Below are 26365 nucleotides of genomic sequence, written 5' to 3'. Positions count from 1 at the left end.
TAGAAGAGAAGCTCCTCCTTTCATGATGAAAACTTGTTTGAAAAGCTATTACATTCAGTAAAAGTCTCTCTAGACTTCAGTGGAATTTGAGAAGGTCTCCTGCAGGGAGCAGAAGAGTGGGGTTGCAATGGGAGGCTTGGCACATGGCTCCTTTGGAAACTCTTCCAAGGTCTTCTGTTTCTCCAGAATCATGGCAACACTACAACAAGCAATGAAACACCTTTTTCTGGCAAATTAAACATGCAGACTATGCAAAGGGAGACCTTGCAACTTCTGCTTGTTGGGAAGAGTAAGTGTAAAGTAATTACATCAATCCTTAAACATCTAGAATAGACCAATGAACATGTTCATCAGGCAGTTTTAAAGATGGTCACTGAGACTGGTATGTGCTGCAGCATCTTCTTCAAAATCAACGGGACATTACATTAATATAAGTTGATGTAGAAAACGTACTGGAGAGTTGAAGGGAAAAAATATTCGCTGCAAATCCCTGTAAAAAGACAGAGCTCCCCTCCATCCTCTTGCACTTCCTCAAAAGAGTCATCTAGGTCAGTATTGGTTTGGGATCTTACTCCAGGACCTGGAAGGCAGCTATAGAAGTTAATTCTCCTGACTTTCCCATAGACTCTGAGGAGTCCCTTTTGCCAACCCAGCTGCTGGCTGTACACCTGCAGGTAGGTGCTCTTTGCTCCCGCTGTTCTGCTTGGAGACAGCTAATGGGAAGAGCTGAAGCTGTGAATTTCGCCCACAGGAAGGAGAGGACAGGGCTAAGGCATTTAGAAGTCACTGTGACCTGCCAAAGTGCTCTTTTGCTGTTGTCTGTTCCTCCAGACCTGAACTGCCCAACAGTATAAGCAAAAATATTACTTAATATATTACTGTTAAATGTAACCTGTTAAGGTATCTAAACAAATATTTAACTCTCATATGACAGCAAAGTTACATACACCAAATTTCTTGATGTCTTCTAGTTGGAGAAGTACTAATCTTCAAATACATTCCCAAAGAAAATTACTAATCCATTGGATTTGATTGATCAAAGCTATTACTTTTATCTAAGAAAACCTGATTTTTAAACTTTTTTTACTCTTCTTCACATTGTGTGTTTCTGACTTCTTTTCACTCTGTTGTCTTCAAGCCCACTTATTTTTATATTGCAAAATTGTTGTTGACTTGCAGGAAAGGTGAATACATACATTGATCCATTTTTATTCTTCCAAATCCTCTTCTTGAATTGATTTTGCATGTTGCTGTCCTTCTTGGTTTTTCTTTTACAAGGGAAGCAATTTGAAGCCTGGTCACAGCTTTCACTTTGGAAAGCCTTAGGCATGTGCTGGTGGCTGATAAACCTACTTCCAATGTCTACAGTTCAATGCCAGTCCTGCAATGTAATGTAACCTCCCTTCCCAGCTGAATGAGCGCCAACTCCACCTGATTTAAACATGACCCGAGTTTGGTGAGCACACTGCAGGATTTGGCAGATGGCAATAAACAGGTAACAGGTTTACAACTAAAGTTATTATGTGGGTACATTTAATGTATCCCCTCTATAAAGTAGCTCCCATTTTTACTAACTGATAGAAAACACTGGTTGATCTCAAAAGTCATCTGGACACGACCCTGAGCCACTGGCTCCAGGTGGCCCTGCTTGGGAATGTGGGGTTGGACTAGATGGCCTCCTGAGGTCCTTTCCCACCTCAACCATCCTGGGGTTCTGTGAAAATGAGGACATATCCCACAGTTTTGCTGGAATGTTCAGCTATGAAAAACCCTTTCACAAATGTTTTCTCTTAACCTTTTACTTAATCTTTGTAACACACCCATTGTTTGAAACACTTTGCAATTATTGGGTTTGTCACAATGGAACTCTAATGTTGTTGCTTATGTGGGAGCCATTGGGCCTTTCCATATTGGCAGAGCCATGTTCTATTATTATACTTTATGAATGATAAGAGAGAAGTTAACACCGTTATTTTAAATGCTACATTTAAACTAAGTGGGACATATCCCTCCTTGCACTGTGTAGTAACAATTTTTTATGTCGTGGTCCTATATCTACTATGGATAATTTATCTTTCATAGATGGCTGCCCCTTTTTTACCTACAGCCTTACTGTGTATACACTGGTGCTGAAAGTACACGGCTAAGGAACTTACTAACAGAAAAAAAATTAGAACTATGTTTCAATGTACTTATTGGACTGTTGACTACAAAGGCAAATAAATTTTGCGACCACTACTGCAAAAAACAAAAAAAGAATACTTTTCTGTCAATGTGAATGTTTGATTTGTATTAATTTTGGAGAAGATACCAGTCAGTCTGCTGCTGTAGCCTTCACAGGTGTTGATGTGCACTGGTCAACACATTGACCTGTGTACGAGCGGGGTATAGACCAACAGTGAAATCATATGGCTGCTGATGCCCATGGCAAAACCCCCCATGGCTTCCATCAATGAGTGTCTCATTCCTGTGGTGAACACTTAAGTCTAGTTGACTCTAGTTGAAGTAATTAATTTGTGCAGCCTTTGGGAATAGCCTGAGCAAAGCCAGATCAACCTTGTGGGGAAGACAGAAAGCTGTGCCAGGAAGCTGGTAGGTACACAGGGAGAAGGTCCTGATGTGCCAAGGATGGGATCCAGCATGGCCCTATACGGTCTCCTGCCACGACTGGCCTCCTGCTGGCTCTGGTGGCAGAGCCACACCACGGGTCTTAGAGGTGGGTAGCCACCCATCCTGCTGATGTGGTCGCTTGTCTTGGTCCTTGTGGTACGGCTGTTGCCCGCCTGCACACAGGATTGGCTCTATTTTCATCTTGTGTCCATCAGAAACCGTCCGCCATCACGGGAAGAGCAAGAGCTTCGTTAGCAGACAGACATGGAGAGGCCTGGTAGACAGAGCACAGGGGACAGGCTTGCAGCGATGTGTCTTCCATCACACCTCAGAGCCTTCCAGTGCCACCGGCGTGGCAGTGCCACGCCCCCCGACGCCATCACCAGAGGGGCCGCCGTGCGCAGGCCCTACCCCGTGCCCCTGCTGCTCCAGGCCCAGGCGCCCCAGCCCAGCCCTGCGATGGCGCCAAGGCGTGCCAGCCCCGCCCACAGAAGCGCCGCCAATGGGGAGCCTTCCCACCAGGCCTCGCCTTGCCCCATTGGCCAGCAGGGATGGGCGGGGCCTCCAGGATGCAGCAAATGCAAATGAGGTTCCACCCAGCATCCCAGGCGTACCAGGGCTGGGTAGTCACGTGGCAACCTCGCGTGATGGGCAAGGTGTCATCAAGCTCCTCCCCGGGATGACGTCACGGCTCTCGCGAGAGCGCTCAGTGCTGCCCCTTGGAGGTATGAAGGGGCGCGGGTGAGCCCCAGGCTGGGCCCCGCCCCCACATGAGGCCCCGCCCCCAGACACGCCCATTCTGTCAGGGAACCAATAGGAGCGTTGACCGAATATCTCCCCATTGGCTGGCCGCCTGGCATGCAAATGAGGCTCGACGTCACTTCCCGTGCCTGCTCGAGCGCCATTTTCTCTTTCTGGCGGTTGATGCGGCGCGGGCGGCGGGGGCGGCGGGCGCTGAGGGAGTTGGGCGCGGGGCGAGGCGCGCGCGGGGCGCCGGCCATGCCGCCGCCCCCTCGGGGCGCGCGCTGAGCGCGGCCGCCGGGCCGGGAGGCGGGGCAGCGGGGCAGCGGGGCGGGGCCGCGGGCGCGGCGGCTCCGGCAGCAGCGCCGGGGCAGCGCCGGGGGCAGAGCCGGAGCCGTGAGCGGCGGGCGGCGGCGGCGCGAGATCGCGGCGGGCGGCGGCGGCCGCCGCAGGAGGAGGAGGAGGAGCGGGAGGAAGAGCAGGAGGAGGAGCAGCAGCGGCGGGGGCTCCCCCTGCAGCCCGGCCGGGTACGTGCGGCTGGGCGGGGCGGAGGGCGGTGAACGCCCCGGTGGCTGCGCGCTTTCGGCTCGGCGGGCGCTGCGAGCTCGGAGCGGCCGCGCTGGGTGCGGGCGGGGAGGGACGGGACGGGTCCGGCGTGGCCCCGTCGTGTGAGGCGTTTTAGCACGGGGAACTTCTCCCGCTGCCTCGCCGCTGCTGCGGGCTGTGAATAGCTCGTTAGCACCGCGCTTCTTGCGTGTTGGTTATTTAATTGCAGGTCGCATTTCGGCGATGGGGTGTCTAAGGAACCAGCTTAATAGGTTGTCTCGAAGTCTGGATGAACAGTTTCGATTACGTTTAATGAATTGCTTTAATTTGAAACAGTTTCTGGCAAACTGTAGCGTGGGCAGGAATGGCACACGTGCAGAACCAGCACTTCATCACCAGTTAAAGGAATCAGTTAATGGAATGCAAAATTACGTTAAATAATATTGGGGTGCCTCAGCAATGCATACGGTCAGAAAAAAAAAGTTTGTGAATAACGTAAACAAACACAACCCCCGCAGTGCAAGCCATGAAAACCATTTGAGTGCGCTTGCTTTGTGGTCGAGAGCAGGTAATGGGGAGTTCCAGTTGTCCTGGTTTGTAAACGGAATAAAAGACACGTGTATGCCTCCTGCTGCAGCCGTTCAGAGTCCTGTACTGTCAAACTTATGAACAACTCGGTTTCAGCTGATAAAGTTCTGACAGGTAAATTACTGGGGAGAAGTTGGTTATTGCCCTTAATAGTTTTCTGTCATCAAGAATCTGTGTTTGTAAAAAACAGTTGTAAAGAACTATAATGAAATACTTTAAAAGACTGTTGGGATATTGAATCTATATTCTAGAAATCCTTGTGTTCCTTTTAATAAACTTTCTCTTTAATTTTGATCAAGTAAAGGGGATTTCTTTAGCACAATATTTAGAGCAACAGGATAAGAAATAAAGTATGTGGTAAGCTGTAATAAGACCTATTACAAGGTATACTGTATATGATAAGCTGTAATAGTTCCTGTGGTTCTTTTCATGGAAGCTTTGTGAAAAACAACCTCCACAAATTACAGCAAATCTTTAGGAACAAGGAAGAGCGCACACAGTGTTGTTATGCCTTACGTTTTTCCACTGGGAACTCCTTGATTTGGGCTAAGTCTTACTGAGTGCTGGTAGAGCTGGCTTGTGTTTGAACACTTTAGTCCTTCCTCTGAAACCTGCTGTACAGCCCTGGGTTGTTTTTTCAGTTCTGTCCCCTTGTTAACTTGTTAAGGTTTTGGATTATTTGTGCTGTGGACTGTTGTGTGCATTTGTAAAGTGTCAAGTCTTGGGGTCATACCACACTGATGAGTGCAGCACAAATGCAGTAGGCTGGGCTTTGACTCTTCTGCTCACATACACATGCGGCTGACAGATCTTGGAGGATTCGAGTGGGCTCCATGCACATGCTTACGTCATCTAGGATGAACTTGAATCATGCTGGGTTCAAAATCGAGTCAGTCCCCAGAGGGGACTCCCAAGAGAGTCAAGCATTGTGTGAATTAGTGCTTTAGGAAGACTCTGTGTTTAAGTGATAGTGTCCCTTCATCTCTTCTCACCAGTCTTGGATAGCAGGGACTTGGATGTGTGTTAATGAATCATCCCAATAGTTATTTAAGTTTGGTTTGTTAGGTAAGATGCAGGTGTCTTCATCTGTATCATCACACACCTTAGTGCTCATTGTGTTCACAGCTGTTGAATGATGGTTGTCTTGGTGTTGGGCAGGATGACCTTTTTAACAGGTGATTTGTAGCTGTGAAAAGAGCAAAATTATTGTGACTCTAGGAGATCTGTGATTTGAGATGCCCAGAGGTTTCTGATATAGTTGGACAAAGAAGAATTAAATTTTTATTTATCTTTTACCTGAGATTTCTATCAAGTTGCACATGGATAGAAATTTGAATATAAGATGATAAAGCTGAATTACTTTGTTGACCAGAACTGCTCTTCGTAAGTTTTATTAGAATATATTTTTAATTACAACAGATTAAATAATGAACAAGAATAGCATCCATTCTAATCAGTTGACTCTTTTTCTTTAGGAAGCTTTCTTCCCTCTCCCTCTGTGGGCTGGATAAGCTTTGATGGTGCTGTTGTACTTGTAAATCTGGTTAGGTCTCTTTTAGAAGGTGGAGATAAGAGTCCAGGAAATGGAACTGACCATGTAATGAGTGGTTGAGCACATAGCCAGGTGTGACTTTTTAGAGGACTTGTAAGCTTATCAGAAACAAAACAAAATTGACTATGGTAAAATTTGGCATGGCCAAGCCAAACTTGCATTCTTCTAGGCAGTTCCTCAGTGTGCCTGTCCTCCTAGATGCTCTCTGCCATCCAGTGTTCTTGTTCCTTGTATTCCTAGAAATAGATCACATGCTTTCATTTCACTTTCAGGAGTGAAGCAGTTTATACTGTTATCTCAGCTAATAGTGAATTATCAACTTCTCATGAGTTTACTAAAATGAAAACAATTCATTATGGGTGCTTGTCAGTTCTGATGACTGCTGAAATACAAGTTGGTAAACAAACCTTTGAAAATACTCCAACCCAAATGTTCCAAACCAATTATAAAGGTACAAACCTTTTATAAAGACCAAAGTCTTTATAAAAATCTCTTTCTCAGTTACTAGTGACAGTTACTAGATAAAAGTCATAAAAACTAAGAATGATTCAATTTCCAAGGCAGATAATATGAAAGGACAAAGTTCCATGAGCCTTTCATAATTTCCCTACTCTGAACAGTTCTATGAACAACAGACTAGTGAAAGCTAACTTAGGAACACATCTGGAGATATTGCTTCTGTACAGATTACCTGGTGTCTAAAAGGGTTACCTTACAGCCATTTTCTCTGGGTATTCTAGCATGCCTCTTTTCCTGTAATCTCTAAAAATGGCTGATTATCTAGTTCACTGGATTTTGCTGGAAGCATTTGCATGTCCATTGAAGGCACATATGTGCATCTTCCTTGTGCCAGCTCCATACCAACTCCATTTTAATTTGCTTGCAAATCCTATTTCCTGTAGGAACACAAATGAGAGTGGTGCTGATTTCACATAAGGAAAAAAGGTCTCACTGTGAACGCAGTCTGTCAGTGGAGGAGGTTGCCCAGAGAGGTTGCCAAACCTGACTGGCCAAAACAGAGTGCCCTGGCTGCAATTAATGGTTGAGGCTGCTTGTGGGAAGCTGGACTGGATATCCTCTTGAGGTTCCTTCCAAGGTGAATGAGAATGGTTCTAAGAAGTAGAATGAATAGGAACATGGCATTTTGTGATGACTTCTCACTTTGAAGAGGTGCAATGTTAGTGTTTTTGCTTTTTTTTTAATGCAGAGAAATTACAGTAAAAGATAGTTTACTTTGCAAACTGTCTTTGACTACTAAGATACTGTGCAGGCTGTTACCTTGTCTTTTAGGCTAGTCTTAAATACTGCAGTACTGCTGGAAGGGAAGAGTTTCGTTTGTGATCTTTGAAAAGCCAAATGTAGTTAGTTGGGTGTTGCAATCTGGTAACAAATGTAGAAATGAAAGGAACCTGTAGTGTTGAATAAAACTCTCCTTTGTATATCGTTATGGAGATTTTATCTAAATAAGCAACAAATACAGGAATAGCTCGATGGCTAAAATGCCTGAGCAAGAGTTGAATGGACTTCTTAAAATTGGAGACATCAACTGCTAAAATTATTTTATTTTGCTATAAACTTGCCTTGGTTCTGTTTATGAAATGGCACAGTCTGAAAACTCAATGGATTATCAGGTTTTTGGGAAACAACAATTAAAAGCAGTGAAAGATAAATTTTTGTCTTTTAGCTAGGCAGTGTGGTAAAATGATCAAGACTCAGTTTTACTGTAGTCCTTTCATGTTGAATTTGCTGGTTAAGAATGGGATGTGGGACCAACAAATGCACGGAACCAAAGTGCAAGCTAAAGCTTGCAGAATGTCCAAAATACAGGAAAAATAAATTATTAGTATAAAATTGTGGGTAATAAACTGCATAATAATCAGGAAATTAAACTGAGGGCTTGAGGGAATAAGCTTAGAAGGTTGATCTTTCCTGACCTTTATGATGGGGCAGTGCTGGTCTGATGGATACAGAGCCTCCAAGAGGGTAGGTTTAGATTTGATATTTGGAAGAAATTCTTAACTGTGAGGGTGGTGAGGCAGTGGCAGAGGTTTTCCAGAGAAGCTGTGGATGCCCCATCTCTGGAAATGTTCAAGGCTGGGTTGGATGGGACTTTGAGCAACCCAGTCTAGTGGTAGGTGTCCCTGCCCATGGGAGGTGGTCTGGAACTGTATGATCTTTAAGGTCTCTTCCAACCCAAGCCATTCTGTCATTCTGTGATTCTAGTGTGAGATGAGCAATTTAAAATCCTTACTCCCAAGCAGGTTGTTTAAATACCTACTGAATAACATTGCATGTGATTGCACATGCTGGCCTTTGGATTGAAGACCAACTGCTTGAAAACTGGAAAATAATTGATATTCAAGGGGTTTTTTTGTTATGGTGGGTTTTTGGTGTGTTTTTCTTTCTCCTGAATTACTAACTTCAATTTCAGAATGATTACTGATTAAGAAAACTGTTGACGTGCATGGATGTTACGTACTTTACCCCTTGTAGACTGTTTCTTATTTGTGAGCTAGACATGCCTCAACAAATGCCTGCTTCACCTTCTTCAGTAGCATCAATGTGTGAGTTGAAAGACTGAGATGGGGGAACTGTTTCCAGGGAAGCCTAATGTATTGAACTGCATTTCCTTCTGGCTGGTCTGAGCGTGGTTGGTGGCATCCAGTCAGCTCTGTTACCCATACTGGACCATGGAGTTGATGTCCATAACCTGCTGTCATAGAGGGACCGATCATAAAGCTTTAACTAGACACTGTGCAAATTCCCAGTGGACTTCACTTTGAAAAGAATATTTTATGTCAGATTTTTACTGCTTGCATTTTGAGAGAATGCCAGACCAGTTACTCTGCTTTATTCCATTCTGTATAGGTTCCTGGTCTACACCCACCCCAGTTGTATCAGAATGTCTTCTGAACTTCCTGGTGATAAAAAACATTAGAAAACAAGACTAGCATCTGTCAAATGGGGTTCCTTCTCCATTTCTCTCTACACACCTTTCCTTTCGGGGGAGAAGAAGGGAAGAATATTATGTGAGTTGTTTGAATTTTAATTCTAAACCCCTCAGTTGTATGTTTTGTACATAAATTAAGGTTTGGGGGGGTTACATACAGACTAGAACTTTTTTTAATATGGTTTGTGGGTTTTTATTTTTTTTTGGTTTTGTGGGTTTCTTTTGGTTTTGTTTTTGTTTTGGTTTTGGGTTTTTTTTGAGGCTTAGCTTGTACCTGGTGTCTGATGCGGATGGGGATTTTGCAACTATCTGCATGAAAGTCTTACCGTTTGTTCAAAGTAAAGCTTTCACGTTGGCAGGGAGCTTGCTTTTTTTTGGTAAAGTACAGCTTTTCAAGACATTTGAGACCATCTGTGCTGAAGTACTGTTTGGGGATTTCTTTTTTTTTTTTTTTCTTTTTCCTGTTCAAGTGTGTCCTGGATGGATGAATTGTTTAGCAATAAGGACTAAGATGTTGTAAATGCTCCTGGATGCTCTGTTAGGTGTTTAAGCACCAAATACTGTGGAAGCTTTCAGTGACCTTTTTCTTCAGTGCAGGCTTAGGGTTAGGTTTTGCCTTCTGTGTCCATTGTAGTTTCTTAAAGCTCAGTCTAAATTGCATCTGGCTGTAATCTAGGAAGGAGTTGACAAAGGCAGTTGACATACTTTTGAAGCTGAGCCCAGGGGGATGGATACCTACAATTTTATAAAAGTAGAAACTTCAGCAGGAAATCTAGATTTTACTAGCAATCATTTTAAGCATGTACATGCATGACAGCAAAGAAAATTATCAAAGAGACTTCTCATCCTGATGCTAACCTTCAAGGTGAAAGGTGTTGAATTTCTCCTTCCTAAACAAGATGATAGTAATTTTCTGAATAGAACTTAATAAAATTGTGGTGTTCATGTTCTTTTTCAAAAAACCCACAAAACCAGTGTTCCTGCCATGTAGACACAAGGAAATCTGAGAGAAAAAATTGGTATTTTCTGCAGATAGAAGAAATGTAAAGAATTCCTCCCTCCCTCCCCCCCCCCCCCCCCGTCAGATTGTATTTCCTTTAAAATCAGTCAGGTGATCTACTGGGAAATATTAATGAGCCCACTTCTTTGGCTTAAGGATTCTGTGTTTTCATATTTAAGAAATGACATCCTGGCCCGTATCACCAATAGTGCGTCCAGCAGGACTGGGGCAGTGATTGGCACTGGTGAGGCCTCACCCTCAAGTGCTGTGTCCAGTTCTGGGTCCCTCACAACAGGAAAGACATTGAGGAGCTGGAGTGAGTTCGGAGAACGGCAACAAAGCTGGGGAAGGGTCTGGAGCACAAGTCCGATGAGGAGTGGCTGAGGGAGCTGGGGGTGTTTAGTCTGGAGAAAAGGAGGCTCAGGGGAGATCTTACCACTCTCTACAACAGCCTGAGAGTGTAGCCAGGTGGGGGTCGGTCTCTTCTCCCAAGTAACAAGTGACAGGACAAGAGGAAATGGCCTCAAGTGGTACTGGGGAGGTTATTAGGAAAATGTTCTGCAGAAAAAGGGTTGCCAAGCACTGGAATGGGCTGGCTAGGGAAGTAGTTCTGTCCCCATTCCTGGAGGTATTGAAAAGACACATAGGTGTAGTGATGAGGGACATGGCTAATGGTGGACTGACTGTGCTGGGTTAATGTTTGGACTCAAATGATCTTAGAGGTCTTTTCTAATCTAAGTATTTCCATTCTATGACTTTGCAGACTTTAGTTCTTATTTTAACACTGTTAAGTGCAAGTGCCTATGTTCAAGTATTTTGTCACCTTTTTTTTTTTTAATTTTTATTTTTCCTCTTTTTTTTTCTTTATTTTTTGGTTCTTGTGGTTTTTTTTCCCCCAGGAAAAGTGCAAAATGTTTCAAATTCCCGTTCAAAACCTTGATAATATAAGGAAGGCTCGAAAAAAAGTGAAGGACATTCTTGTGGATCTTGGGCTTGACAGCTGCAGGGAATTGTTGAAGGTAAAGCATTTGAAAGAATGTAAACTGATTTGAAATATAAACCAATCTGAAATGTAAACTCCTGAAAAATATTTCAGTTTCTGGTGTATGTATAATGCTCTGCCATAGATCTTTATGGGGGGGTCCATTTAGTGTGTTAGTATGTAACACTGCAAGAGGCTGTATTTCTTAACATGTGTCATAGATGGTGCTGCATATTATATTCTCTGTTAGTAATGTTTCAACAAAAGGAAACAGTACAGCTTGAGGAAAAAATACAGCAGACTAATGAGTTTTTGTTTGTGTGCTATGTAGCAACGTTTTTCAATTCTTTTAAAATCTCAAGCAGATGAGGACTTGAGTCTCCTCAAAGACACCCCATCACATATCAAGGGCAAGCCCCTGAAGGGACATAAAGATTGTCAGCATTTCTGAAAATGGATAAGCCTTTAAACTTTGTGTCCAGTGAAAAATACCAAAATTGTCTTACTGAGTTGTAGTTTGGTTCTGCATCTTAAAAAATATATGCAGGTGTACTGGGGCAATTAAGATGAGCCTAGTACCATTGTTGCCACTTCCAGAAGAAAATATGTGCATCAGTCAGAAAGAATGCACACCATCAGATTGGCAAGCTTAATACCAGAAAAGGTGCAAACATAGCAATGTAACTCCATTTCTTAACAGTGGTGTATTTCAGTGAGCTGGTGCACAGGCTTTTTTTGCTGTTGAGTATATTCATGACTTTGCATTGACTGTAGTCAAGAGGTTGATTGCTTCTGTATGGCAGTACTAAAATAGGCTTAACACTTTATAAGGGTGCTGTTGTGTCTTTTGTGGTGGTTTCTTTCTGAAACTCTGTAAGTAAGCTATTGGAAGAAAATTGTTCAAGACTACATGCATAACTGATTTTGGAACATTCTTTGTTATTGCAGTTAACGATGTTGTATATATGTAAATGTCGTAATAGCTCAAGGAAAATTACGTCTAGTAATTTCTGTTTACTTGCTGTTTTTACTGTGGTAATACTGTTCTGTAATCACACTTCTAACTCAGAACCTGAGTCTGTCTTGACCATTTGAAGTAGGAATGTTTTGATGGTGACAGATTTTTACTATGAAATTGCTTGTGGTCTCTTTGATTGTTGCATGGACTTCAATGGTAAATAAGTAGTAATTTGTTTTGTATTTGGTTGGGTTTTTGGGGATATGTATAATGTGCATTTAGTTGTTTTTGCTTCATTTTTAATAACCTGTGGTGGTGGGAAATGTGGCAAACATTTCCACTGTGGAAAAACCTCTATGAGATTTGGGCCAAAAAATACCATATTAGGTGTGGTGTTTTTTTTTTTTTTTTTTTTTTTTGCAAATAATTCTCCCTCAACCAAGTTCATAACTTCAGTTTGTTTTTTCCAGGTAATTTGGGGCTGGTTTTGGTACAACTTCAGCAGCAGGAAGAATGGTTTCTATAGCTTGATTTGTACTTGGTTCATATGATGATGGTATTTCTTTTTGGTAGCATGGGATGTGTGAGGTTTTAGTAAAACTTAAGAGTTTTATTTATTTATTTATAGAATATTTATTTATTTATAGAATGGCCTGGGTTTGAAGGGACCTTGAAGACCATCTAGTGAGAAGTACCTTTGGTTTGTTTGTTGTCTCAGATACTGAGATTTGATGTCTGGACTCTATGAAGGGGCTGGACAGTGTAAGAAATGGATTGAAATATGGTATGATACAAACATGACTTGCATCTGGTCCTGAAATTGATCTTGCACTGTTGTAATAAGGCATGATAATGGACAATAGTTTGTGAGGAAGATGAAGGAATTTCATGTATGACTAGTACCTCCCTGTAGCTTAGAGACCAAATGGGTTAGTTTTTAGGCTAATTGATCTCTGAAAACCATGAGCATTTTGGCTGGAGTACTAGTTTGATTCTCCAAGTAGTGTGTTCAAGTCCACTGCAAGGTCAGAGGTTTTCCTTTAATAAACTGTTTCAGCTTCTCTAGCATAATGTGATCTTTAGGGCCATGAGGGTGGTCAGGGGGCCGGAGCACCTTTGCTCTGAAGCTGATGCTGATGGGAGAGCTGGGGTTTTCAGCCTGGGGAAGAGAAGGCTTTGGGGAGACTTCATTGCAACCCTCTGGTACCTGAAGGAGGCTCATAAAAAGGAGGGAGAAGACTTCTTATACGGACAGATAGGGACAGGACAAGGGGCAGGAATGTTTTAAACTGAAGGAGGAGAGGTTTAGATTAGATGTTAGGAAGAAATTCTTTATTCAGAGGGTGCTGAGGCACTGGCACAAGTTGCCCAGAGGAGCTGTGGATGCCCCATCCCTGGCAGTGTATCAGACCAGGTTGGATGAGGGCCCTGGGCAACCTGGTTTAGTGAGTGCCATCCCTGTTCGTGGCAAAGGGGCTGGAACTAGATGATCTGTAGGGTCCTTTCCAACCCAAACCATTCCATGATTCTGTTCTATGATTCTGTATCTTCATTTAAACTCTGAGCTTTTTATCTTTTTGTTCTGGAAAACCATGATAGTTTTAATACAGAGGGGAGAACAGTTCTTCGTTTAAAAATGTTTTTTTCTTCAACCTAAAAATACCCATTATGCATCAGGATTAGTCAGGCTTCTCAGAGGGCTTTGTTCCTTTCTTGTTACCTTTCCCTTCTGTTTTGCTCGCCTCCTGGAAGTGAGAAATATGGGAAGGGTATAACAAATTAGTGGATCTCTGTTTAAAGCAAGTGTTCACAACAGCCATTTGCACCACTTACTAATTGTATTGATAAGAATGATTATTTTTATGAATAGATATTTCTCTGTAGGAAATAGCCATTTCAGCAAAACTGTTTAGATATATTGTCACGTGTGTTTGGCTTGTGGGAATCTGGTGTTTGAGTGTAGGAGCCTGTCTCTCAAACCAAAAATAGAACATGTTTCAGATGAGCCATAAACTTTAAGAAACCTTTTTTTAACAGTGTGTAATTCACTCCAGCATGTTCAGCTGAAACTTTTTTAGTAAATCTCAAGTCTCTTCATTTTCTCTATCAAAAATAGTTCTCCAAAGTTCTGGGATTTCTCTTGCTTCATGCAAGAGATCTTTATAAGGTGTTCTTGGTTTGTTTGTTTTTGTTTGTTCGTTTGTTTATTTTAAACGTTTGGCTGAAGGGCAAATACATGACTCATAGGTGTTGATTAGATTGCACGGGATTTGTTTATTGTTGCCCTGAGCTTTTCTGGATTCTCCTTGGGCATACGTGATGGTTGAAAAAGCTAGACAGCGTATTGCAGACTCAGCCACACTTTTCTAAATTCTTGAATAATGAAGTTTAAATCAAATTATCACTGGCATGATGTTCTGTCTTACTGTAATCTGTTCAACACACAGGAATGCTCATATTTGCATGTGTGGACAAGAGCCTAGTGTAGACAGAGCCTACAGAATTAAGTAGGATTCTGTATTTGATTGTTTCTCTTTGTTGCCAAGTATATTCTGTATTGCTTCTAAATTTCACATAACACAAACTATTAGGTTAGTGAATTCCACTCCTTTGATAAGGTCATCTGATCTTAAATGTTATTTATTATCTGCTTCTGCTGTTGCAGTGGAGTTTGGTACTGAGGTGGAAACATTTTGCCTTCTCTAAGTATCTGCAGAGTTTTGAGTGAAGAGGGATTTGTGGAAGGGAAGAATGTGAGGGGAGAAGAGGTGCAAGTTTTCTGTGGGTAAAGCGTGGATTTGTAGCCTGTGTTTCATCCAAGGCATTCTGTTGACTCTAGCCTAGGGTCTTCAAAAATGCCCAGTAAACAGGAATCTAGTTTGTTCCGTTGTTTTTTTTTTTCTCCGATTAAGGTTGTGTTTAAATATGTGTGGGTCTCAGAAAACTGGAGATGAACTTAGCATTTTTAGGGTAGTAGCTGGCTTTGGCTTGAGGAACATAAACTGCTCTGTTGGGATTGACTAGAAGAAGGCTGTAAGGAAAGTTGCCTTCCCTGATAGAGTTGTTGCAGACATGGTAATATTGTTGTCTTTGCATCTTCAGGAAAAGCAGCTCTTGGAAATTAGCTTCTGTGAATGTCTTTTGTTTTTCCAAGTTAAAAGTGTAACACTGCCATGCAGATTTAATACTAAAACCTGTTGCGAGGTAAACCATAGTGGTAAGTTAATAAATGGAAGTAAGCAATGAAATATTAGTGATGAAGGAGGAGGAAGGTAGAGGGAGAAAATACTTTGTGTTCACTGTGAATTCCACTGGAAGCAGTGGAATTCAAGTGTAAATATTTTCATTCCCTATATTAGTTTCAGTAACTATGAAATGTTCAGAATTCCTACTCTATTACCAGGCAGTCATATGGACAAACATTTGAGTTAAAATAAATCAAAGATGGTCAAAGAAGTAATTTCTTTGAAAGGAGTTTTGGGACCAGTATCTGAATGCTGTATGGACTTCCAAGCCATCTTCTCTTTGTGTGTGTTTTTCTTTTTTATTTTTCCTTATTTCTTATTGAGAATTTCTTTATATTCAGAACAGATTGCAAAAGCCTTGTTTTAATTTCTTGTTTTTATTTTACTTTTAGAATCTTAAAAGTTTTGATGCAGGTGAAAGCTACTTTTGTAACACTTCATGGAGTGATGTCTCTCCTTGGGAGCCTGTGGGCAAAAGGAAGGTATGTATGTTTATGGCACAAATTTTGAGTAAATGTGTTTTGTGGAGTTGCTGAATTTTACGATGTTCAGAAATTGGGAGGCAGCTTTTTTAATGGAAAAAAATTGCTTTAATATTTGTTTTCTAAGTGCTGTTAGTCAGGGAATAATCTTACATTTCCTCTTTGCTTTTCCCTGTAATGTAGCTGGTTATGAGGACTTCAATTGCCATTTGCTGTCTTGAAGGATAGAACCTTGAACATCGGTGTTTAAGATGTTACACTAATCTTCTGCACTTTTAGCCTAATCTAACATGTAGTCTTATGTTCTTGTGTTCAACATGGCTCCTGTTTCTGGAAGGGTGAAAATGTGATTGCATAGATGCAAGTGGATTATGATGAAATTTTTAGTGGCTTGGTATGGGGTGGCAGTGGAAAGCTCTTTCCAGTTAGATTTGTGTATGTGAAGCAGCTTTTAGTTCTGTATAGCTAGACTCTGCAAGAAAGGCAGGGTTGAGAGGAACAATTCTATAATTGTATATAGTAGCAAGTTTCTACGATGCAGTGTGGAGCGGAGGAGTATATCCAGTAAAAAAGGTGGACTTGTCAGTCTTAGTGAAGAGTCTTGGGGCCCCTCATTGCCTCCATATGGAAGACCTGTCATTGGCATCTGAACAGCAGTGGGTGTGTCTGCTCTTTTCATCTTGAATCAAAAGGTGATGCTTTAGAATAGTGTGGTGGGGGGATTGTCAGGACTGTTTTGTACCATATTTAAAACATCTGCCTTTATCTTTAAAGCAAACTAAGATTTCAAAGTGGAGCAGTTTCAGCCCCCAGCATACTGGCTGACCAAACAAAGCTTTGTCAAGCTCTCATTAAGTAGGATTCTACCCTTCAGGACCTTTGTCTGCTTTGTTTCCTATTTCTCGATGTCTGAACTTGAGTTCACGTTTACAACTGGAAGTTTATCTGTTCACGTGACTTTGTGGGCGAGTCAAATGAGACTTTTTGTTTGAGTTGGGATAAATTGTGTCCAGGCTCTTAAGTGCCACTTCAGATGAGGCTTACAGTTATGTTTACTAAATACGGCCTTTAGTTTAGGTGAATGGAATAAATCTGAATTGTTAATGATGGTTTCTATTTTTTCCCCTCCTTTTTAATTTATTCTTTATTCACATGAAAAGCGTCTCCCTTTACTAGGTCTATCTTCTGGCCCCAGTCATGTTATTTGAGCTCTGCTCTTGCTGGTTCTGTCTCTTTTGCCTTTACCTTCTGACTAAAGAAAGAAGTTCAGTGTTGGGAGATTGTGTTAGATGAGCAGCAGAGGTTCCCCTTCCTCACCAGACATGAAATAGGGAAGAACAGGATGAAGACGGACTAGGTGAAGCTTGTCTTCCTTCGCCAGTCCTTTAGGAAAAATGATAAGCTATTTCAATGAAAGTGGAAAATAACTAAAAATTGTGCACTAGAGAGGGAAGCTTCTTTCTTCCCTATTGTCTGGAGGGACACAAGGCAGAGAGACCTGGTCCCTTACCAGAAGGGAGAAATAGGTGTCCTGAGTCAGGTAGTCAGTATGACCAGTTATATCTGCCCAAAAAAGGAGATTGGAATCTGATCTGATGAAATTCAGTGTAGAGTTGGTAGTATGTTGCGGTCTCTTGGAACGGATTTGCCAAACTGTCTTTTGGATGCTAACCTTGTTCCTATCCATTTTCTTCAAACAATTTTGGTTTATTGATGTATATCATTCACGTATCATGCTGCCTAGATTTGGGAGAAAAGAAGTCTGTCCTTCAGGATGTTGTATTCCGAAGTTGTTGCCGTAAGGGGAAAATAAGTTGTTTCTTCCTGTAAACTCAGTAGGCTGGAGAAGATGTCTGTGTAAGTGTAGTTGGTGGTTTCCACCATTTGTACTATTTTTAGGGAGACATTCAGTTTTGGAAGAACTTTGTTTGTTGGAGGCTGTCCTGTCTTTCTGCATGTTTCTAGGTTGTGGGGAATGTGAGACTACATAGCAGAAAGTGTTGCTATGTTCTGGGGTAGGTTCTTTGAGGGAGTACTAATTGAATTTACCTTGATGTTTCTATTAAGCCTTCTTTTGGATTCCATTTTTACAGATGAAGGTTGTGTTGGTCAATCTCCAAGATGCTTTGTTTTTCCTAAGTGGCTTGCAATTCTTATTTTGTCAAATTCTCTATAAAACTGGGATACCATTGGTAAACTGTGGTAGCACTTGTGAACAGAAAAAGCAGATGAGTATGCAAGGAGAACATGCCGACAGAATGGTTTGTACAGTGTTTGTGTGGAAGAGCTCTATTTCATGCAGAGAATATCAAAGCAGCAAACTTCACATGCTTCTGTTCTGTTGAAAGAGAATTGTTTGGAATTTTTTCTTTGTCACTTTACTCCTTCAGAAGTAGTTAGGCCTATCTTCTAGTAATGTTCTATGTGCTTCATTAGTTCATTACTGTCAGTGACCTTTCTCCAGGTAAATTGCTTGAAGATTGATGTGTCTGGTAATTTGCTTTGTTGCTGTTTAGTAGCAGCTGAGATTAGACACCTAAAGAGTGTAAGTAGAAGGTAATTCAGTGATTTCTTAGCAGTGTACTTCTTCAGCAGCCTTAGCCAGCCAGTGGCATTGTCTGACCCAGTCTTTTGAATTTGGAGCTTAGATTTTGGTTATCATCAGGAGACTCTCCTAGTACTGCTAGTAGATGGCTGTCTGGGTTGTCTGTAGATGGCTGACTGTAACCTCCATGGCTGTATGACATGGCAAAAAAACCCACCTGCATGTGTTGTGTTACTGTTCCTCATGGTTGGTCAGCGAGATGTGTGTGGGTGTTCTAACTGGGCTGGATGCTGTAGTGGCAGAACCGTTTGTTCTCTTTGGGCTCTATTTCATGAGGGGCAGAAGTCAGTGAGGTGAAAAACATGTCTGAGGGAACAGACAGATTCCACTAGATGTTTGAGAGTGCAGATTTGTCGCATGGATGTTTCTGTGACTGATTCTGTAGTTTTTGGCAGGAGCCAGGGTTAACTTCCCAGGAAGCTGATCAGAAAGAATGGTTGATGGGGATACCTGTTTTTCAGAAAGAAAAAAAATGTTCATATGGATATGAAAAGCAGTGCTGTCATATGACATATAACTGAGGGAGCAAACCACTGCTTAGTGCACGATAGATGAATTCTTAAACAGTTAAAAATACTTCCCTGAGAAGAATCTGTATTCTCTATACTGAGCATTTTTGAGGAAATTTCCTAAAGAAATTACTATGATGGGATGCCCAGTATATGTGAGTTAATACAAATTGTATGTATGAGCTAATACATTGCTGCTTTATCATAGAAGGGGGTTTTACTACTTTCTATTATAATTTTGGCTGCAGAAGAATGTTCTTAATAAAATCAGTTGTTTATGGCTTTGTTGGAAAGGTCCTTCTGGAGAGTTTTCAGATAAGAGTAGGCTGTTGAAATACAGAAAAAAATCCCTGCCTGTTCTCTCTGTTCTCTTTTTGTCCAGTAGATAGGAGCTGGCCTTGAACTAAATAAAGCTTTTGAAGTGTCATAGTAAAAGGACTACTATTCCTAATTGCTAAGGCTTAACTTCCTATGTACAGTGGGATACAAATTCTTCCTGGCTTGTTCTGTGATTCCTGTCTTTAAAAACAGGCTTCAGAATTACTTCTTGTGAACTAGAGTAGAAGTAAACTCATTTAAGGCTTCTTAGTAAATTATAATGAAACAAAAAAGGCGCAAATGTTTCTCCCCTTAAGTATTTAATCTTAAAACTGCTTTTCAAAACCAGAAGAAACTTGACAAGATATATACTATGTGTCCAGTGAAGGCATTTTTGACAGGTGATAGTGTGGGTTTAAACAGATACCAGTGTGATGTAGGAGCTGGCAGTTTCTAAGTGGATGTTTTTCTTTTGTTTGCAGAGATACAGAACAAAGCCATACTGCTGTAGCTTATGCAAGTTTTCGTCTAAGTTGCTTACTTCTTTCAAGAATCACTTGCATCGTTACCATGAGGATGAAGTGGACCAAGAGATGGTGGTTTCTTGCCCAAAATGTGCATTTTCTTCTCATCCCAAAGTAGTGGGAAAACACATCCGGATGTTTCATTCATCTAATAAACGAATACAAAATTATACAGTCAGCATTTTAGATGGCATGAAACAATTTAGGAGTGACATCATAAACTTCACGTGTCTAAAATGTCAATTCACAGACACCTTGTATTACAATATGAAGAAACATGTACTGATGAACCATTTTAACAACTTAGTAAATGTATATTTTGGTGAGAAATGTGATGAAAGTACACCAAATTCGGTTGAGTTCTACTGTAAAAAGTGTAATGTTCCTGCAAACAGCCCAGATTGTTTAATGTACCATATCTTGACAGCTGAAACACACAGAGACCTGGAGAACAAACTTCGATCTCTGATTTCAGAACATATTAAGAAACCCGGACTTGCGAAACAAATGTATATTGCTCCAAAGCCTGTCCAAGGTATAGCAGCTGCTGCTCCATCTTCAGGGCTTGCTGCTGTCCCAACAGGTTCCGTGACTGCTCCAGGTTGCATCCAGGTTGCATTTCCACAGACTGATCAAAACCAGAGCACGGTGCAGATACAAGCAGTTCAGGACACAGTTGGACCAGTGACCGTCCCAAGTGCCTCTGGCAGCGTCCCACAAACCACCTCTGCTCCCACCACTAGGTCCTCGCACGTCACTCTTGTGCCCAGCAATCCTCCCATGGGTCAGAACAACGTTTGTATTCAGCCATCGCCTTCCCAGCCCATCATTGTTTCTCATGGGCTGCCTCTTAATCATTCTGTTGGGACCGTAAATAGAACTGTGGCCCCTGCGGTTCTTCCTCTTAATCAGCCTGTCATGCCTGGGCTCTTTCCTGTTAATCAACCCATTGGTACTATAAATAATCCAGTTCCAGCTGGAACGCTCCCTGTTACTCAACCTGTCAACCCTGTGAATCAACCAGTTGCACCAGGAGTCCTCTCTGTGAATCAGCCAGTTGCTCCAGGAATTTTGTCTGTCAACCAGTCACTTGGGAACATGAACAGACCTATTGATCCTAGGGTCCTTCCTGTGGCGCAGACAGTTGGGTCGGGTGTTCTCCAGCTTAACCAGCCTGTTGCCCCTGGGGTGGTTCCTGTCAGACAGCCTGTTGGACCTGGGTTCCTTCAGCTTAATCAGCCTGTTGCCCCGGCAGTTATCCCAGTAAATCAGCCAGTTCAGCCTCCAGTTTCTCAAAGCACAGCTTTTTTGACTGCGGGCCCTATAGTGAGGCATTTCATGCAGGCCAAGCAGGTTAATGGGATGCAAATGTACACACTGACCCCCATCTCAGTTACTTTGCCTGTACCTCCTGGTGGCGGTGTAGCAACTGTGACACCTCCACAGGTGCCCATCCAGCTCATGCAGTCGGGGTCAGTGACTCAGCTGTCCCAGTCACCAGCCAGTGCTCCCTCTCCTCCTGTGGTTCTGACTTCTGAGAATGTATCTTTGCAGGCTTCCCCGCCTGCTCCTGAAACAAGCCCGGCTGTCAGACAGGCCAAGCAGTGGAAGACCTGCCCTGTTTGTAACGAGCTTTTCCCATCAAATGTCTACGAGGTGCACATGGAGGTGGCCCACAAACCACGTGAAGTGAAAGTAGAAACCCCAGAACCTCACAAACTTGCAGCTTGCGCACCCTTTCTAAGGATGACAGAAAAAACGATCCGGTGTTACGCTTGTAAATGTTTTCTCTGTGAGGAAGAGCTCATGAAACATATCTTCATGCATGGCTTATCTTGCTTGTTTTGCACAGGAACTTTCTATGACTTAAAAAGCCTCGTGGAGCACAATAAAACTGCACACAATGGGAGAAAGCAGTTGCATGCAAGTTACAGCAACAGAGGAATTCAGCTAGGTAACGATGCTCAGGGTGGCCTTGTGTTTCCACACTTCGATTTCAACACAGTGCTACCAGATGAAGACATGGGTGAAAGAGAAGTACATTTGGCAGTGCTTGTTGGAATATATTCAACAGTTCTTGTCCCTGTTTACATCAAAGTGAAACCTCAGACAGCACAAACGAACAGGAGATGCACCAGAAAAATGTTCACCTGTCCCTTTTGCTTAGGTACGTTTGCTGGTAGAGAAACCTATGAAAAGCATTTGAAAGAGCGGCATCATATAATGCCGACTGTGCATACGATTTTAAAGTCTCCTGCTTTCAAGTGCATCCACTGTTGTGGTGTGTACACTGGAAATATGACTCTGACAGCTATTGCTGTACATCTGCTCCGTTGTAGAAGTGCCCCCAAAGACACCAACTCGAGCCTGAAGATGCAGCTTGAACGCACTGAGAAGAAAGAGCTGCTGCTTGTGAATGGTGAGAAGCATATTTCTGTGGTACTGAAAAGAAAGCAATCAGATTCCTGCTTTACTGCAGAAGACCAAAGGAATAAGGAACAGCAGCCTCCGAGCTTAAGTACTGGCATAGCTCTGTCTCCAGAGAACGAAGTGAATTCAGGGGTAGTGCCTTTCAAGCGACAAAAGATTAGGACTGAGATGAGGAAGCTTCCTTCTAGTGAGGATCTCCGCTTTCTAGCGGTAGATCCTAATCAGTATGATCACAATTCATATGAGGCACAGAAACAGTTTTTGTTGGACTACTTTCACAAGAGGCCATATCCTTCTAAGAAAGAGGTGGAATTACTTTCCTTGCTGCTATGTGCGTGGAAAATTGATGTTGCATCATTCTTTGGAAAAATGAGGAATACATGCTTAAAGGCAGTAAAACATCACAAACCATCTGTGCTGATGGGTTTTAGTATGTCTGAACTAAAAAACATTAAGCACAGTTTGAATTTAAAAGTTGGACCATTGGATATGTAACCCAGCTTTTTATAACAGCTAAAAGTAATCCATAATTGCATACTTATAATTTAGCGGTTTATTATATTGTTTGTTTTGACTTGCAGACTGGCCTGTTGAAGGGTGCAGTAGTACAAAAAGTATTGTTCACTTGTGACTGTTATTGTGAAAGGCACACGTAGTTGTGTATTTTAAAAGCTAAAACCTTCAGACTTAAACATCTGGAATTTGTTTTAGCTTTTTGCCTTTTCTGGGGGTAGTGTTGTGGGTTTTTTTGTTGTGATGGGTTTTTTTTTGTTCCACTATCATTTATTTTTCTTCCCCTCCAGGCTCCCATTACATTTTTTATACCACCATGTAAAACACTTGTCCTGTTAAAACCAAATTTTATTTTATTTTTCTGTAATGTTGTCTTTTCTAAGTAATGAATTGTGGGTTAATGTTGGTTAAAATAACGAGGTAAACGATGTAAATAACATATATTTGAGTATATGAATTTTTAAGTCCTGATATTTTGACCTATCTTTTGGTTTATCTACTTGAGAAGTGATTGCGGCCTTTACATCCGTTGCCCCTTCAAATTCCCGGTGCACTGGTAGCAGTGAAATACATGGCACTGTGGTTTTTTCCTCAGTCAAAATACCTGTGCCAGTTAAGTCTGGTGTTCTGTAGTTCCTGCTGAGTATTACCATGGTGAGGACTGAGGGGCTTTCGGGTGCCGATTGAAGTGTTACAATGAACTGGCTTGAAATGTTTGTGTTATCTGTTAAATAGATCTTGCTAACCAGAAGTGTTTATCCTTTTTGTTTGGTGTTGAAGCCTGGTTGTTCAAGTACCTATGGTTCAAAGCTTGGCATCAGCATTTGTTTTATTTTCTTCTTCAAAAAACAAAGCTGCTTTGGAGAGTGCTTTGATACATTGAGTGTATGACCTCTGTGCATGTCACTTACCTATCCAAATATCACCCAAATTTGGTGGAAGGTCTGACATTTTAAATTGCTGTTTTATGAGGTAGTAACTGAGTAGTTTACTCCCCAGCAAATTAGATCCCTGGGTTGAAGTCCCTTGTGTCAGAAATGGTACAGGCTGAAACTGGATGAATTGGTAGCATCAAGACTTTAAACTGTTGGGTACTTGAGCCAAGGATATTAATGTAGTGATTGGTTCTTGTTGGCCTATAGAGAGCATCACAATAGTATAAAACCCAAATAGCCTTACCTTCAGTATGGACCAACATCTCTGTTGCAGATTATAGAAAAGCTGTTGGGAAGGTTCACTTGAGTTGAAGCACAAACTGGTGGCCGCATTAAGGCCTTGTTGAGTACTGTTCTATCTGGATATGCTTGTTTTCATCTGGCTTGTCAAAGAGTGCCTCCAGTATTAACAGCCAGTTCCATAATAAATAACCTGTAAGATGTGTTGGTTTTATTTCCTCCTCTTCATCCCCCTCTCCTCACCCTCTTTTCTAAGAAAAGAGTAAGAGTTCACTTGTGCCAGTGTTACAAGGAAAGGGTGAGATGCCCACACTTATTTCTATTTTTTAGGATAGTAAGCATACTTTTGCCCTGTGCCATGGTTTTTAAAGCACATACAGAATGTTTTATTGCTGTTTTTGAAAGGGTGTGACATTTTTAGCAGAATTTGGTTACTTCCTGCCTGTGGTTTTGTAAGTTGTGTTTGGAGTTATATTTTGGATAAAATCTTACTATTTTCATATGATTGCTTCAAGGAATTTTAATGTGTATGTAGCATATGGTTACTTAGAGAGAATCTGCTATTTGGAAAAACCTAGTAATTTAATAGTGGTGTTAAACAAACATAAACAACATTTATGGGATCAGTTGCACCCCCCACCCCAAAAAGTGATTAAGAACCAATGTGTTCTTACAGCCTAATAATTGCTCATTAAAAATTTAAAAATAGAATATACTTGGCCATAGCACAGTTCATGAAACCTATTCAGAGGGCTTTGAGTGAGGAAGAGGGATATGCTCTCTAGAAGTTCTGAAATGTAGGCACTCAGTCTCACTCTTACAGCCTCGGCCTTGTGTGCCCTGTCATCTTTGGGGCAGTTCTGCTGGTGCTGGTGAGACTTCAGCATGGGGGAATTGGGCAGTGTGTGTCTGGGGAAGGCTTGCCATGAATGGGGAAAGATTGTTGAGAGAACAGTGTGGCTGTGGGGAGCTGGGAAGTCATTTCATGGTTCGTCGATGCTCGGGGCACCAAAGGAGCAATCCAGTCTTACCAGAGTTTTCCTACATAGTGTCCAGTGTTGATGTTAAGCATTTTATTTATTGGACTTTGATTTCACAGTTTCAAATAAACCAGATTTTTAACTTTCTCTTAGGTGTGTGTGCAAATGATTGCGTATCCATCCCCTTCTTTCTTTTAATACATTCAGAGAACTTCATGTGAACATTTCTTTTGGTGCAAAATGGCTGTTGAAGGAGACAAGGGAAAGTAAGATGTAGAACTTGGATCTAGATGCTTCAGGTAGATCTTAGTGCATTATAGTAATTATTTATTATCTCAAATATTGATAGCTTTGTATTTTCCTAGAGGCTGATAACTCTTAAATCTTGGTACTAATTTGCTGTCACTAAATGCTTGTGCTCTTGTTAAGTGGGTACTGTAGAAATAAAAACCAGATGAATTTTGAAATGTGGAAGTGGCAACTGAGAATGCAATATGGTCGTGGTTTTCAGGAAAGCCAAGGAGCTTGAAAACAGCCAAGTTAAAAATCAGTGGCTTTAACTAAATCAGGCTTTTAGCTGTAGGCTTCTCAGGGGTGAAGTAATTTGGATGGAAACTGTTAGTCAGGAAAGACACTGCTGCCCCTGCCTCCATGTGGGCAGTGTGGTAAATGCCTCTGGCACTTCTCTAAGGACACTCTAAGGCACTTCTCTAAGGACAGAGCGGCACACTCTAGGATACGGGAATGGGAAAGCGAAGGAGCTGCCCTCTGCAGCAGACTTGACAAATACAAGTCCTTGAAGCATGTGAAGGGAATTCTGGTCCACTGTAAAAGAAGCCCAGTTTGGAAAAATGCTGGTTGGCTTATAAGATGATTGTAGCAAGTACTTGTTTCATATGGGACTGAAAAAGCCCCAAATCTGCATGTATTCTGCTGCTGAAATATGTTGGTCTGGAGAGGTGTTCGTGTTTGAGCAGTAGTACTTTGTTGTGCCTTGAGTTTTGTGCCTGTGAAATGGTGGGATAACTTACTACTTGAATATGTAGTAGGAAGGTTTTTGTTATATTGGTCATGTTTTTTCTGTATACGCTCATGTGCTGGGAGTTAAGTGAATATTATTTGGTAAACTGACATTTTGGAAGGGGCCAATAACCAAAACACCTTCATGGTGGTTTTTCAATACTGTATTCTTGTGTGGAATGCTACCTACCTTCACTGTTGGACCAAACTTTTTTTCCCTTTGGTATTTGAAATTCAGAAAACCTCAGATGCTTTTTCAGGTGGCTGTTGAATATAATTTTTGGGTGTGCAGTTCTCAACAAAATTATCTATAAATCTGTAATTCTACTGCAGCTGGCTGTGCCATTTTCAAATGTATTTCTCAAAGTTGATTGTAGATGCCTTTTTGGGGGAAAGATACTTGATGCTAAGTAGCAAAGTACAGATACATGGGGAAACAAGTTGCAATCTAAGAGCAAGGGGATGTCCCCTCCTCCCCCCCTCCCCCCCAAACCCTTAAGAAAATGAAATCATTCATGGCTTTTCTTAAAAGTCAGGAGACTTGACTCCTCTGCAATGTGCATGTGAAAAGGACAAATTGAGGGTATTAATGAATGAAGGAGAACTTTGTGGTGCTGCATTTAAAGGCTTAACACCT

The 26365-nt window shown here is 41.7% G+C and overlaps 1 protein-coding gene across 1 annotated transcript; it reads left to right on the top strand.

Moving 5' to 3' along the window:
- The first annotated feature begins 3743 nt into the window (after positions 1-3743).
- On the top strand, positions 3744-24860 carry ADNP2 (ADNP homeobox 2). The gene is made up of 5 exons (XM_082298408.1): positions 3744-3878; positions 8906-9066; positions 10887-11006; positions 15565-15654; positions 19569-24860. The coding sequence occupies exons 3-5, from the start codon at positions 10899-10901 to the stop codon at positions 22533-22535; spliced, it is 3165 nt and encodes a 1054-aa protein (XP_082154534.1). The 5' UTR covers positions 3744-3878; positions 8906-9066; positions 10887-10898; the 3' UTR covers positions 22536-24860.
- The last annotated feature ends 1505 nt before the right edge of the window (positions 24861-26365 follow it).

The sequence above is a fragment of the Coloeus monedula genome, assembly GCF_965178545.1.
Source record: "Coloeus monedula genome assembly, chromosome: 1".
Lineage (NCBI taxonomy): Eukaryota > Metazoa > Chordata > Aves > Passeriformes > Corvidae > Coloeus > Coloeus monedula.
This window is presented reverse-complemented; position numbering and strand designations above follow the sequence as displayed.

Excerpts from the sequence above, each read along its gene's own strand:
- ADNP2 (XM_082298408.1), top strand. The coding sequence starts at position 10,899 with ATGTTTCAAATTCCCGTTCAAAACCTTGATAATATAAGGAAGGCTCGA. Across the intron at positions 11,007-15,564 it reads GCTGCAGGGAATTGTTGAAG|AATCTTAAAAGTTTTGATGC; the intron begins GTAAAGCATTTG and ends TTTTACTTTTAG. Across the intron at positions 15,655-19,568 it reads AGCCTGTGGGCAAAAGGAAG|AGATACAGAACAAAGCCATA; the intron begins GTATGTATGTTT and ends TTTTGTTTGCAG.